This window comes from Lotus japonicus, chromosome 2, assembly GCF_012489685.1.
Source record: "Lotus japonicus ecotype B-129 chromosome 2, LjGifu_v1.2".
Classification (NCBI taxonomy): domain Eukaryota; kingdom Viridiplantae; phylum Streptophyta; class Magnoliopsida; order Fabales; family Fabaceae; genus Lotus; species Lotus japonicus.
In genome coordinates, this window is record NC_080042.1 from 54,551,415 (window position 1) to 54,565,369 (window position 13,955).

A 13,955-nucleotide genomic window follows, 5' to 3' on the forward strand; every position below is an offset into this window, starting at 1 on the left:
ATGAAATCGATTCTCAACTCATTTCCTTTTACCTTGTTGAAGGTAATTTTAAGAATGATGTGCATAAAATTCCTATTATTCTACAATTAGAGGATGATCCACAAACATATAAGGAAGTCATGGCCTCAAGGGATTCCTCTTTTTGGAAAGATGCAATCCGAGATGAAATGGATTCAATCTTGTCTAATCAAACCTGGGATCTAGTTGATCTTCCAAAAGGTTCAAGACCTATTGGATGTAAATGGGTGTTTAGGAAAAAGTTTCATACTGATGGAACATTAAACACCTATAAGGCTAGATTAGTAGCAAAAGGATTTAGACAAAAAGAAGGTATTGATTACTTTGACACATATGCACCAGTTGCAAGAACAACCACAATTAGAGTATTGTTTGCATTAGCCTCAATAAATGATCTTGCAGTACATCAAATGGATGTTAAAACTGCATTTTTAAATGGAGATCTAGATGAGGAAATTTACATGGAACAACCAGAGGGTTACATACTTCCTGGAAATGAACAGAAAGTGTGCAAACTAGTAAAATCTCTATATGGCCTAAAACAGGCGCCAAAACAGTGGCATCAGAAATTTGACTCGGTCATAATTTCAAATGGATTCATTCCGAATTCTTGCGACAAATGTCTATACACAAAGGTGCAGAACGATACTGCAATATTTCTTTGTCTTTATGTGGATGATATGTTGATCATGAGCAATACCATGGATGAAATTCTAGAAACAAAGAATTTTCTAAAGTCCTTTTTCAAGATGAAAGATCTTGGACAAGTTGATACCATTTTAGTGATTAAAGTTAAAAAAAAATAGTGGGGGTTATGAACTTAGTCAAACACATTACATTGAGAAAAAGTTAGATAAGTTCAAACACCTACAATTTAAGGAAGTAAATACTCCCTTTGATCCTAGCGTCAAACTTGAAAAGAATAAAGGAAGGGTAGTGGCCCAGTTGGAATATGCAAGGGCTATTGGATGTCTAATGTATCTAATGCAATGCACCAGACCCAACATTGCATTCTTTGTTGGTAAGATGAGTAGATACACTAGCAATCCAAATGGTGAGCATTGGAAGGCAGTTACAAGGATATTTGGTTATCTTTCAAAAACCAAAGATCTTGGACTTCATTATAATAGGTTTCCAGCAATACTAGAAGGATATATCGATGCTAGTTGGATATCGAGTGCTGGAGATCATAAATCCACCACTGGGTGGATTTTCACATTGGCTGGAGGAGCAATTTCTTGGAAGAGCAAGAAACATACGTGTATTACCCTCTCCACCATGGAATCATAATTCGTGGCTCTAGCTTCTGCAGGACAAGAAGCTGAATGGCTAAGAGATCTCCTATTGGAAATTCCATTGGCTAAAGAAAATGTTTCAAAAGTGTTGATACATTGTGATAGCCAAGCCACCCTAGCCAGAGCATACAATGAAGTATATAATGGGAAATCTAGACACATAGGTCTGAGACATTCTCTTGTGAGAAAGATGATTAAAGATGGAATTATCTCACTGACTTATATACGAACAAGCTATAATCTAGCAGATCCTTTTACTAAGCCACTGGCCAGAGACTTAGTAAAGAATACCTCAAGAGGTATGGGATTAAAACTCCTTGAGTAAGAGTTCCAAGAACGGTAGCAACCCAATCTGAAGTTAAGAAAACCTTAACCTAAGAATCAATGGGTAACAACAAATCGTTGATTTGGATGACAATGCAACATTAAGCAACAATGTTGATTATTAGATATTGAGGGTTGAGTATCAATATACTCTTAATGAACTTCATGATCGAAATATGTGGTTTTGCGAAAATCACATACAATATGAACTTCACCTATATGAATTTCGAGATGGTGCCGTCTCAAATGAGAGTTGGAGTTTCTCTCATAAAAATTCACGAAAACAGGAAAGCACATGGCCATTAAAAGTGCTAGGCGAGGAAAATGTAGGTGAAGGATCACAAACGAGTGTGTGTATTTTTATGTCGGTATGATCATTAGGAATATATGTTCAAAGCACACCTACCTAATATTCCGATTATACTCTGCACAATATTTACTAAGGTTTAGTTCAATCGAAAGATACTAAACTGTATTAACACTCAGGTGTTTCTATTTCTGGAATAGACATTGTCATTTATGTAACAAGTTGGGGATTGTTGTAATAATTACTCAAGGAGTAATAATTACATAGTGTTCCAAAATGACAAATGTGTTGCATTGAATAGATTTGAATGAAGTCCCACATAGAAAGTGGAGCAACTTTTCAAAGCATTTATATATCATTAAATGTCAATCATTCAACAAAGAGACAAAGAGAGGATATAGTGCCACATGTGCATGGTTTGGTGGTCCCAAGATTTTATGTCACATGTTCCATTCACACCACCCCTCGCCGGTGTCGCCACCGGCGACACCGGCATGGGCGTGGGCGTAGAGGCGCTAGTGGCGGCTTGTAGACGGCACGACACTTGAGGCACTTTAGCACGACACATCGACGGCGAAGGCAACGCGGTTGCCGTAACGTCCGTTTGTTTTTTGCTCGTTTTGAATTTGAACTTTGCGACTGTTGGGAACTGACATATCTGTTGGTAACAGACACAATATATGAAGGGTCGCAACCTTATATATTGTTCTGTTTTTTGCCTATAAATAGAGTGTATGTTTAGAATTCATAACACACAATCATATCCTCTGTTTTTTCCAGAAAACAATTCGCTGCATTTCGAGTTTTCATTAGTCTTGTGCAAACTCGAAGCAAGGCTGATTATCCTGGGTATTCTTGCATCCAAACTCTAAGACGAATTCAGAGAGTGCTTGAAATACTTTAAGGAAAGTGATTTCATCACGATCAAGCTTATTCATTTTATAACAGTTCTCTCTCTCTCTCTCTCTCTCTCTCTCTCTCTCTCTCTCTCTCTCTCTCTCTCTCTCTCTCTCTCTCTCTCTCTCTCTCTCTCTCTCTCTCTCTCTCTCTCTCTCTCTCTCTCTCTCTCTCTCTCTCTCTCTCTCTCTCTCTCTCTCTCTCTCTCTCTCTCTCTCTCTCTCTCTCTCTCTCTCTCTCTCTCTCTCTCTCTCTCTCTCTCTCTCTCTCTCTCTCTCTCTCTCTCTCTCTCTCTCTCTCTCTCTCTCTCTCTCTCTCTCTCTCTCTCTCTCTCTCTCTCTCTCTCTCTCTCATCCTTCTTGGCCTTTGACGACAAGGTTGCATAATCATCAGACAAGCAATGTAATAGTAGAGTGAATTCAACATGAGATTCATATGTATTTTGACCAAGAAAATCGAAAGTATTAGAAAGTCATAAATTGTAGTAGCAGTTTTCTTCTTTTAACAAATGTCAACTTGTTTGAGAAACTACGATAGTTGAAACATGTGTCTTCATCAATCTAAGAGAGATCTAGTTTGGTTACTACCAGACAAACACATTGTTAGTAGTGTCTATTTCGATTCAGAAATGATACTTAGATATATAAATCTTGAGACATCAATTTTCCGATGTATCACAAAAAAATATTGAGACTTTCAACAAACACCTTATTTTTCTCTCTATCTATTTTTTCATATATCACATTTATAATTTATACTCCCTACGTTTCAATATAAGTGTCCACTTAGATAAAAAAAATATTTGTTTCATAATAACAACCCACATAGAATTCCAAGGTTGCATTAATTGATATTTTTCCATATAATACCCCTTTGAAAACAATAAATGAGGAGAGATAGAAATACACCTTAAGGGGCAAACTAGGAAAATAAATAATATAATTTAAAAGTTAACAATATTTATTGCAATTTTTAATATGTGTGCGTCTTCTCTAAGTGGACACTTATTCTGAATTTTCTTTCTTTCTTTCTCACTTTGAGTGTTTGGTGAATGTCTGTAGTATTTTCTTTACATCGAAAAGATAAATTACACTCTCCTTTAAGAATTGATCTCTGAACCTTTTTTCTTCTCGACTCATATTTCTCTAACTTTTACCACTTGAATTATCCTTTAGAAATATAAATGTGTTTAATATGTGCATATGTACAAATCATTCTCCATTTCAATCACATAGTAAAGTAGATTACAAATATAATTTTATAAAAACTAGGGTTAACTATCAGATTGATCCCTGTCTTTGTCTCGTCGTCTAAGATAAGTCTCTCCCCGGAAAATTTATTATCTTTAGTCCTCGTGTTTGAAACACGTTTGGAGCGGATCCTCACCGGAGGGCGGAGCTCCGGCGAGTGCTTAAATGGCATGCTGACTAGGTTTAATGAAGATGATGTGGAATAAAAAAATATTAAAAAAAAATTACAACTCAGATTATTAAACTTAATTAACCTATTCCTAATTAAAATCCCAACTTAATTAAACAAAATTAATTTCCCTATTATAATTATCAAATTAACTAAAAAAACTCTCACTCCAAAATCAATTCCAGAAACATCTCACCTCAAAATCAATTCCAGAAACATCTCCATAATATGAAAACAAATTCAGCATCTGCTTCATCTTCTTTTTTTTTTGAGAACAAAAAGCTTTGTATAATTGAAAAGGAAAAGTCTATGAGAACAACCCTCTCATAGTAGGTAAAAGAGGCAAGAGGGATTCAAACAAAAGTGTTTTATCAAGTTCATAAACAAGCCTCGTTAAAACCTCTCATGGAAAAACCCAACGGGAAAAACCCAAGAAAGGAAAAAGAGTACTTATTTACGAACAAACACTAACCATAGGTCCCAAAACCCTCTGCCACGCCCTACACGGAATGGAAAAAACACAACCAGCCAGAATGAATAAGTACAAAGGGGCCTCCACTACCTACAGCAAACTTAAATAGTATCTTTAAAATATACAAGGTCCTTTGCAAAATCTGCTCCCCACTTAGCCAATCTATCAGCTTCTGAATTTGCTTCCCTGTAAATATGTTTCACCTTTAAGCATCTAACGTCCTCTATCCATAAATCAATTTGATTTAGGACATTCATCAATTGCCACGGCATGTAATTCCTGTTATTAACCCAACCAACAGCTAGGGATGAGTCACTTTCAATGAATAGGAAATTAATCTGCCTTGATACACAAAGAAGGAGCATTTCATGAATTGCCCTGACCTCAGGTTCAAAAGCAAAACCTTCCCCCTTATTTTTGGATATCTCTTCTCTGAGAATCCGAATTGGGGCAATATACATTTCCTATCACCATGGTATCAGACAAAGAATACATCTTTGCTACCCAAAGAATAAACCTCTTGTCATATATAATATCTAACACAGATATAGAGTTTGGATCCCAACAAGACAGTAGACTACCTGCTGACCCAACTGCTGCAACTTCTGCATAATTTAAATTGAGGGACTTGGCAAAGAGTTCACTAGTTATGTATCTGCTAATGCTCAACTTGGTTTCTTGAATAAAAAATGCCTCCAGTCTAGCCTTTTAAAACTTCCTAAACTTCACGCCGTTTCTCCGCACTGCCAAGCCCTCGGACATTCCACGAGCTCCACCGCCTGGTTCTACCCATGGAATTAGGTAGCAGGAGGAGTGGGATGGTCCTCTTCTAATTCTTCTGCAAGACCTATGATGGCCTCCTCGTCGCTTCCAGGATAAACCAAACCCACTGATTTCCCTAACATCCAAACCTTCGTTGCCCTTGTGAGATAGACATCTGCTCCACTTCTTGCTGCAGATTATTGTAATTTAGTGAGATTAGGATCAACTCCTCCTGAGCCCTCCGTAATTTCTCGAAGGATTGATGGACCAACAATTGATTTAGGTTTCCTGCCCCTCTTTGATTTAGTTTGACCTGGTCTTGCACAGTCTAGTTCCAAACTTTCGAGAGATTTGAGCTTAGATGTCCTGCTTACACCCTGCTTTGCCTTCTTCAACAACGCTTCTTCATCACCATGAGATGGACATTTATCCTTTTGTTCGTTACCTTCAAGGAGAATGGGTTTATTAACAAAGCAGTTAGATTTGCACACGCTACTTGCAGTAGATGTATTTCCAATTTCTATCAAAACGACCCCGTTTTGAACTCTGTTTGATGCCCAATATTGGATTGCTTTCCACTCTCCCAACCCAATCCACTTTGGACGTAGGTCCATCACTTCCAAGGGGCAAATTGGGAAACTACAAGCAAACACCAGAATATTGAGGGCCTCAGTTGGAATATTAATTCTCAATTGATTATTGAATACTAAATCACTCCACCCATTAATCTCCACATTAAATGGTCCCTGATAATTATTATTAACCGTCCAAAAAGGATGGTTGGGCCTATCACATCTCATCAATTTAAGATCATTGTCGGCCACCTCACTAATATCGAAAACCTTCTCATCATTGTCATTGTTCAGTCTCAAAGCATCAACATCGTTTCGTATTCCACCAGCCTCACTGACATCGCCGGAATCCCTTACCGGAGAAGAGAATTCCTGCACATAGTAATCCTTTGTATCTTCCACCACTGGGGTCTCCATGCCCTCCTCCCCACCGTGATCAGGGATAAAATCTTCTTCATCAATTTTCTTATCAACTTGACCAATGTTCTCATCATAAATGTAGTCTATTTCCACAAGCACATTACTCTCCACCGATTCAATTGTGATTGGGATGATCTGGTTTTCTAGAATGGGATCAGGAGCCACAACTAGGACTCTAGCCACATCATATCTTGAACCATTTGATGTCGCCTCATCAACACAAACTACCGAGCCCAGCTTTGTGGCTATTCTCGAAATGAAATCTACTAACCATAAACCAATAGGGATTTTCCAGATCTATAACCAGATCAAGTAGTCTTTAGGTTGTTGAGCTACCTCCATCGGATTCAGCGAATCAAAGAGACTCTCCTCGCCTTCTAAGCTTTCCATAAACGCCTGACGATCCTCCACTGAAGCAAAGTCTAAAACTTTTTCCTTGGCACCAAAAGGCTTGACCAAGAGGTCTGGGAATCCCTTCTCAGTGAGCCAATGCTTAATATCGTCGCAACAAAGCACCTCTTGTGTAGTCGCTAATACCAGCCTGGATAAATTTTTGTTCAGTCCAACCACCTCTGGGATCATCTGTACATTATCTGTAGGCGTCTTCACATCATTTTGCTTGGGCTTTTCCTTAACTCTCCAGACTTGGTGAGGTCCTATCTTCCTCTCCAGTTTAGTTTTCTCCTTTTTTCTCCACACCTGCTTCATTTTGGGACTTCTTTTTCTACCACTGTACGTTGCATTTGATGATCTTCTTCTGGATCTGTTGTCAACATATCTGGCTGGGTTCACTAAGATATATGTATTAGACAATTTTTTACCATGCAGCGCCTTCATAGCATCTAGGCCATCCTTCCTTCGGTTGAAAAAGGCAAAGCCAAACTTGGCCCTTCTGCCACGCTTAAGATATCTTGGTACAAAAACACTTGCCACTGTGCCATAATTCTCAAAGATTTTTCTTAACTGATTATGATCCATGCTCTTCTCAAGTCCGTCAATGAAGAGTCTGATTCCTTCACTATGGCGTACATCTCCATCACTCATTTTCCTCTGAAAGTGGGATGAAACCCTAGCAGAGCCAGTGGGACTCATGCTTCCACACTAATTTGGGGTCATTATATATTTTACAATACTATGTTAGGCTTCTTCATCACATGTCATTCATGCCGCAATTGTGCTGATTTTCTTTAAAATTGTTGTTTCTGTCTTCAATTCATTTAAGCAAGTGGGCACATCTGCTTCATCTTCTTCCCACTTAAGAAACAAACCAAACCCAAATCTAATTTCAAAACATCTTCATCATCCTCTTTTAACAACCCAACCCTCCAATGCTCTGTTTCTGGAATCTGTATGAAGATGAAGAGTATGGGCCAAGAAGAAACAACAAGAAGACAGATTCTCTCCCAATTCCCAAACGGGTGCTAACACACTTCTCTCCCATAACCTAAACAACCAGTGAGAAACGAAACAAAAATGGGGAAAATTGAATCAGATTCACAATAACAATCCAAGCAAAGAAGCAGAGACAGAAAAAACATTTGAGTGCGACCTAACCCACCTCCACCTTTCGACAACCACCTCAACCCCACCGCCACCCTTAACCCCAACTCACCCCAATCGAAACCCTAACCTGAAATCTCATTTTCATCCACCCACCTTCAACCCTAACCTGCATAAGAGGAAGAGATCGATCAAACCCAGGTGCGAATCACGAACCTCAACTCCTTCATCTGGGCTTGTCACCTCCGCCACGAGTTGTTCAACCTCCAGCCACCACGCCACTGAAGCTCTGCCACGCGAACTTTGTTCTCCCTCTCTCTCTCGCACTTTCCCTTCCTGATCTGGGTTTTCTTGCTCTGTTTCTTTCCCATCTTAGGCGATTTTTAGGATTTTTTTGGAAGAAAAGGGTGATGTTTGAGAGAAAGGTGAATTAGGTAAAAATTATTTAGGAAATTAGTTTTTTAATTATTTTATTTTCCTATGTGTAAAAGTTTTTTTTTTAAATTCCACGTAAGCCTCATTAGTCTAGTCAATAGGCCATATCATCACTCGTCGGAGCTTCGGGCTCCGGTGAGGACTTGTTCCAAACGTTTTACAAAATAGAAGACTTTTTACTAAAAAAATTCCGGCAAGAGATCTAGTTCAGACGACGAGACAAAGATATAAACTAATCTGATAGTTAACCCTAAAAACTATTGATAGTTAACCCTAAAAACTATTTTAGTTGAAAGTGTACCCCCATGTGACAATAGAATATCCGTTTCTCTCAAACAAAGAAGAGAATCATAGAACCTAGGAAAGGAGGTGCGTGGTCATATCGTCATCTCCCTTAATTCTTAATCCTTTAACCCATCTCAGTTCCCAATATCAGAGCAGGGTTGAAATGGTTCTGGTCTTGGTCTGGTAAGAGCTTGGAAGTGAGTGCAATAAAGGTAAAAAGGTAAAGAATTTTTTTTTATTTAAAACAAGTAATTTTGAAATACTTTTTCCTTTTCTCCCAGATCAAAAAGTTAAAAGGATAATGTTTTATTGACATTTATTTTCCACGTAACTCTACCTTACCTAGAAAGAAAAATATGTAAAATGAGTTAAGAAAGAAACAGAAATGTGAATGAATTGTTATTCAAATATATATAAGATAGCGTTCCCATTTCTCAGCGTACTTAATTCCTTACACTGTTCCTCTTTTCTCGCTTCTTCACCTGTTTATCATCCCACAAAGTTCTTCTATCTTTTCTTGTCAAAACCTCTGACTCTTTGCACCTCACAAACACCCCCTGAGCTTTTCTGCATATAGAATCATTTTCACTCTGATTTCATCACTGGTCAGACAAGTGACAACCCTTTTTCCATATCATCTTTCTTCAGCAAATCCATAATCTTACCAATTATGGGCAAGGAGTGGCATTGGGCTGGGAAATCTTCTAAGAGAAATGGAGTAGAAGCTGAAGCTGCAGAAACAACACCTTCTGGTTGCATGTGTGCTGTCTTTCAGTTCTTTGATTTCCGTCCATTTCACTTCCCCACCTTAAACCAGCAACAACAACAACATCAACAAACCTCTTTCAAATCACCCTCTTGCATCCCACAAGACAGTATAACTATCCCCAAAGGTATGTTTTTTCTTTCTTTCTATTAATCTACCTTCTGTTTCCCTCTTTCTCTTTCTCACAGCTTTGTTCATGGTTTTGTGCAATTCAGGAGCTGAAGCACCTAGAAATAGCTTAGAATCAGTGGATGGAACAGTTTCCTCTCCCTCAAAAGAAGAAAATTTTAAAATCCCAGTAAGTACTAACCTGCCACACTTCCCAAAAGTTTTAATGAGCTTGACCCACTTCTGGTTGGGTTTGTTTATGCTGTAAAGTGAGTAATGATAATAGTGTACTATAGAAATAATGATTCTGTTTTCTGACCACTTAAATATTTTGAATATCCAGAAGAATATACAAATCAAAACAAGGGGCAGCACAGTAGCAAATGCTGGAAATTTGAATGATTTATCCTCTCCAGGGGCAAAGACACCAACTTTGGTTGCAAGATTAATGGGTTTGGAACTTCTACCTGGTTTAAACTCACCCACTTCTTCTTCATGCCTTTCCACTCCAAACTCACAGGGCAATGTTCCTCATATGCATCACCTGAAACTTCACAAACACATCCAAACCAAACCAAGAAACAGCACAGAATACAGTGGTGATCATCACATTGCAGCATCTCGCTCCTTGCCTGAGACACCAAGAATCTCCTCTGCCAGAAGATCAGATGTTGACCATCACAGACTCTCTCTCCAAATAATCAAGGAGAAAAGCATGATGAGCCTTGGTGAGGATTTGGAGTTGCCTCGGCTTTCGTTAACGAAGAAGAAACGTGATGAGAACAATAGCAGAAGTCCAAGCCAGTCTGCTCGGCAAATTGTCAAACAGGTTAAGGACAGTTTGAGCAGAAAAGTTGGGCAAGACATTACCAACACTCTCAAAACTAGAGATCAAGAATTGGTAACCCAATTGAGAATCAAGAAGTCTTCAAAGTCACCATCATTGAAAACACTTGATGAATCAAGCCCAGGAAAACAATCAAACTCATCACATTCCCCAAGGCTCAGATTCATGGACACCAAGCACAAGCCAAGCACAACAACAACACCATCACCACACACCACAAAAGATCAAAACACAAACCAACCAGTGCTGAAACTACCACCAGAGCTTCCAAGAGTTTTGACAAAGCCAAAGCATCAAGCATTTCCAGAGCAACAAGAGTTGCACAACCAGAAAGTTTCTGTTCCAAAATGTAAGAAGGTGACTAGTGAAAAGTTCAGCTCCAGGTTCAAAAGGCCTCCACAGACAACAGACATAATCAGAAACAAGCACGAAGAGCCATTCAAGTTTAGTCCAACATCACCTATCAGAGCAAATGACATCAAAAATACCAAAAGCAAGAAAACTCATCCATTGTCAAGTAATCTCCTTAATAACATCATCAACACTGTTCCAAATGTTCTCTCTGTCAAGACAGAGCCTTCTCCTCCAGCAACTAAAATTGCTCAAAAACAGGTACCCTCCCATTGAACTTTCATTTTTCAACTATTTGAATTTTATAAATGCATATATTATTAGGATCTTAATAAAATGTTTTCTCTTGGGTCCTAAAATAGTTAAGTAATTAAGAAAACTTATTAAAAATGGACATTACTATATCATGGTTTTTGTCTACCTTTAAGTAGAGTTTTTGGTTTTAGGACAATTATCACTCAAAACAAATTTTCTGATATTTACCCTTATGGAATGAGATTCTTTATGAAGTAGTTTAAAAACTAAAAATAGAAAAAGAAATCATGATATGTTTTGAAATTTAGTTTCAAACGTGAATAAGAACTAATTGTAAAAACATTTTTTCTTAGAAAAATAGGTATAAAAACCAAGTTTTATAATAGTATTTCATTTGAAAAAAAACAGAAAATAGATTTTTAAAACCACAAACAAACATGCCCATATATACTTTTAATCTATTGTTTACTAACTTATTCTCTATATTGTGTTTAATAACCACATTTTATGTGGATCAGCACTTTTTAAATTTAAGCATTGGGATTGTTTGATTTTTGTTTTACTTTTTTAAATTAAAAAAAAACTTAAAATAGTTTTTGTAAGAAAAAAACTAAACACAATTTTTTTATTGAAAACAATTTTTGAAAATCGATTATGACAAACAAAACTTCTTCCGATTTTATAAACAAAAAAACAAATAGTTACATGATACATCTCATTTTTCTCTGTTTCTCTTCATATCACGTTACAACTTCCCTCCAACATTTTCCTTTTCTTTTCTAATGCATACCAAACAAGTGAAAAGTATTTTACTATATATTTTATCATTTATTTATCTTCACCAAGCTTTTCACCACTATAGTAATTTAAACAGTCAGTTTTTCTGTCTTTAACCATACTCCCCTCTCTTCCTAAATATAAGACCTATTCTAAAAAATTGCGCTTATTAAGAAAGCACTTAATGTGTATAATTAGAGTATTGGTTTTCTAAAAATGCATGCATTATTCCTTATTTATCCTTTGTTCTTTTCTCTCACAAAAAATCTTTGCATTTATACCAAAAGTCATAGTTAGTTGGATTAGTAGTAATTAATGGTAGATGATATTTTGGAATTGAAAACATACAATTAATGTGACGGGTAAATATGGAAGAGCACAAAACCTTTTGCTAGATTATTGTAAGAGGTCTTATATTTAGGAACATGAAAATTTTGAAACTAGTTCTTATAATTAGGAACGGAGGGGAGGGAGTCTTATTTTACTACTGTAATTGCCAAAAGTATTACTAACAAATTACACCGTCACAATCTCAGGTATCTGATGCCAAAGAGTCCAAACACAGCTCACAATTATCTAGTTGTGCGCGCCAGAGGTACAAACAAGAAGGAACAATAAATACAGAGTCTACCGCCACCAGAGAAACAACCACCAACAATGAAGACAAACCCAACTGTGCTTCCACCACCACCGCAGCTCAAGAATATCAAAACCCAGAATTTCAGTACATCACACAAATCCTAAACCGTACAATAAATACAGAAGCTACCACCAACACCACAAAACTAGTGCCACTTGACCCATCAATCTTCCACCACCTGGAAAGCCAGTGTGACAATAAACATCGCAACATTACCCCAAAAAACCAACTGGGTCATCGTTGGAACCGAAGATTACTGTTCGATCTGGTAGATGAAGTTCTGGAGGAGATTCTGATGCCTAAAGGGTGTGCAAAAAAGCTCTGGTTATTCTACAGAAGCAAGAGTGTGGGAGAGTTGACAGAGAGAGTGTGGAAGAGGGTTGAGGACTTCCCACGTGCGAGGTGTGAGGTTTTAGAAGACATTGATGCGTTGATAGAAGCAAAGGACATGGAGAAAGTGAAGATGGAAGGTGAAGAAGAAGGAGAAAGGATGGTGACAGAAATCGAAGGGAACATATGGGACACGTTGGTGCATGAAACGGTTATGATGATGGAAAGTGGTGGGGTTCAACACCGTGACGGCGTCGTTTTGTGACGGGTGGTGGTGGTTGGTGGGGACCACTATGACATAGGGTTGTGGGTTTGAACGTCCTTCGATTGTAGGGTAGGGTCATAAGAGAGGGGAATTTGACCCCTCCTCGACAGGAACAAGACTGTGCAGCTGATTGGTTATTAAAAGACAATATTCGTCAGGGGAATCCACGCCCCACTTTCAGTCCTTCCTTATCTCTCACTATTCAATTCATGCATGTTGAATGACAAGGGCCAAGGGGTGTAAAGAGGCGAGCTTCTCCATTCACCTGTCTTCCCGGTCCAACTTCATTCAACACAACTCATTCAACTTTTTGAGTTTGTGAACGTGTTCGAGTTTAAAGATTGTGTGAAAGACAAACATAACTCTCGTGTCATAAACATTTTTATTAAAAATGCATTTTATTGTATAGTCGGATTTAAACATTAAACATTGTACCTTGCAGTATTTAGTACAAACAATTTATTATATGCGCTTTTTTATCATTAATTGAAAGATTGGAAATAAGTGTTTTTCTTAATGAGAAGTAGTGTTTATAATTGTTTTATGAGATTTAAAATTGTCATTCAACTTGTCTTTCGGGCCAGCCTATACTTGTCTTTTTGTATGGCCCGCACCTCATTGAGTTTTTTTCATGTCTAAGGACAAGTTCAGGTTTAAAATGGGCTCGATCGATATTTAAGGTTAGACGAAAGTAAGACTTAATCGTACAAAGAATAAATCTATTAATGCATACATAACTAGAAAATGTTCACACAAGATATTTTATGCACGTCTTCACACTTTCTTAATACTTTGTATGCATACCTTTTTCACTTCCACCTTGATGAAATAAGAAGAAAATGAGAGAAAAATGAGTGATATAATTGATGATGTGTTATAAAATGTATAAAGAGATAGAAAGAAAAATATT

At 37.5% G+C, this 13,955-nt stretch overlaps 2 protein-coding genes across 2 annotated transcripts; both read left to right on the top strand.

Moving 5' to 3' along the window:
* Positions 1 to 993: 993 nt before the first annotated feature.
* Positions 994 to 1,308, top strand: LOC130736654 (secreted RxLR effector protein 161-like). Its single transcript, XM_057588455.1, has one exon. It carries the CDS (start codon positions 994 to 996, stop codon positions 1,306 to 1,308), a length of 315 nt encoding a protein of 104 aa, XP_057444438.1.
* A 7,707-nt stretch (positions 1,309 to 9,015) lies between these two features.
* LOC130738366 (uncharacterized) lies at positions 9,016 to 13,535 on the top strand. The gene is made up of 4 exons (XM_057590337.1): positions 9,016 to 9,599; positions 9,688 to 9,770; positions 9,924 to 11,039; positions 12,347 to 13,535. Exons 1-4 carry the CDS (start codon positions 9,377 to 9,379, stop codon positions 13,043 to 13,045), a joined length of 2,121 nt encoding a protein of 706 aa, XP_057446320.1. The 5' UTR covers positions 9,016 to 9,376; the 3' UTR covers positions 13,046 to 13,535.
* The last annotated feature ends 420 nt before the right edge of the window (positions 13,536 to 13,955 follow it).

Coding starts and splice junctions, on each gene's coding strand:
- LOC130738366 (XM_057590337.1), top strand. CDS start 9,377: ATGGGCAAGGAGTGGCATTGGGCTGGGAAATCTTCTAAGAGAAATGGA. Junction 9,771..9,923: donor AAGAAAATTTTAAAATCCCA/GTAAGTACTAAC, acceptor TTGAATATCCAG/AAGAATATACAAATCAAAAC. Junction 11,040..12,346: donor CTAAAATTGCTCAAAAACAG/GTACCCTCCCAT, acceptor TCACAATCTCAG/GTATCTGATGCCAAAGAGTC.
- LOC130736654 (XM_057588455.1), top strand. CDS start 994: ATGTATCTAATGCAATGCACCAGACCCAACATTGCATTCTTTGTTGGT.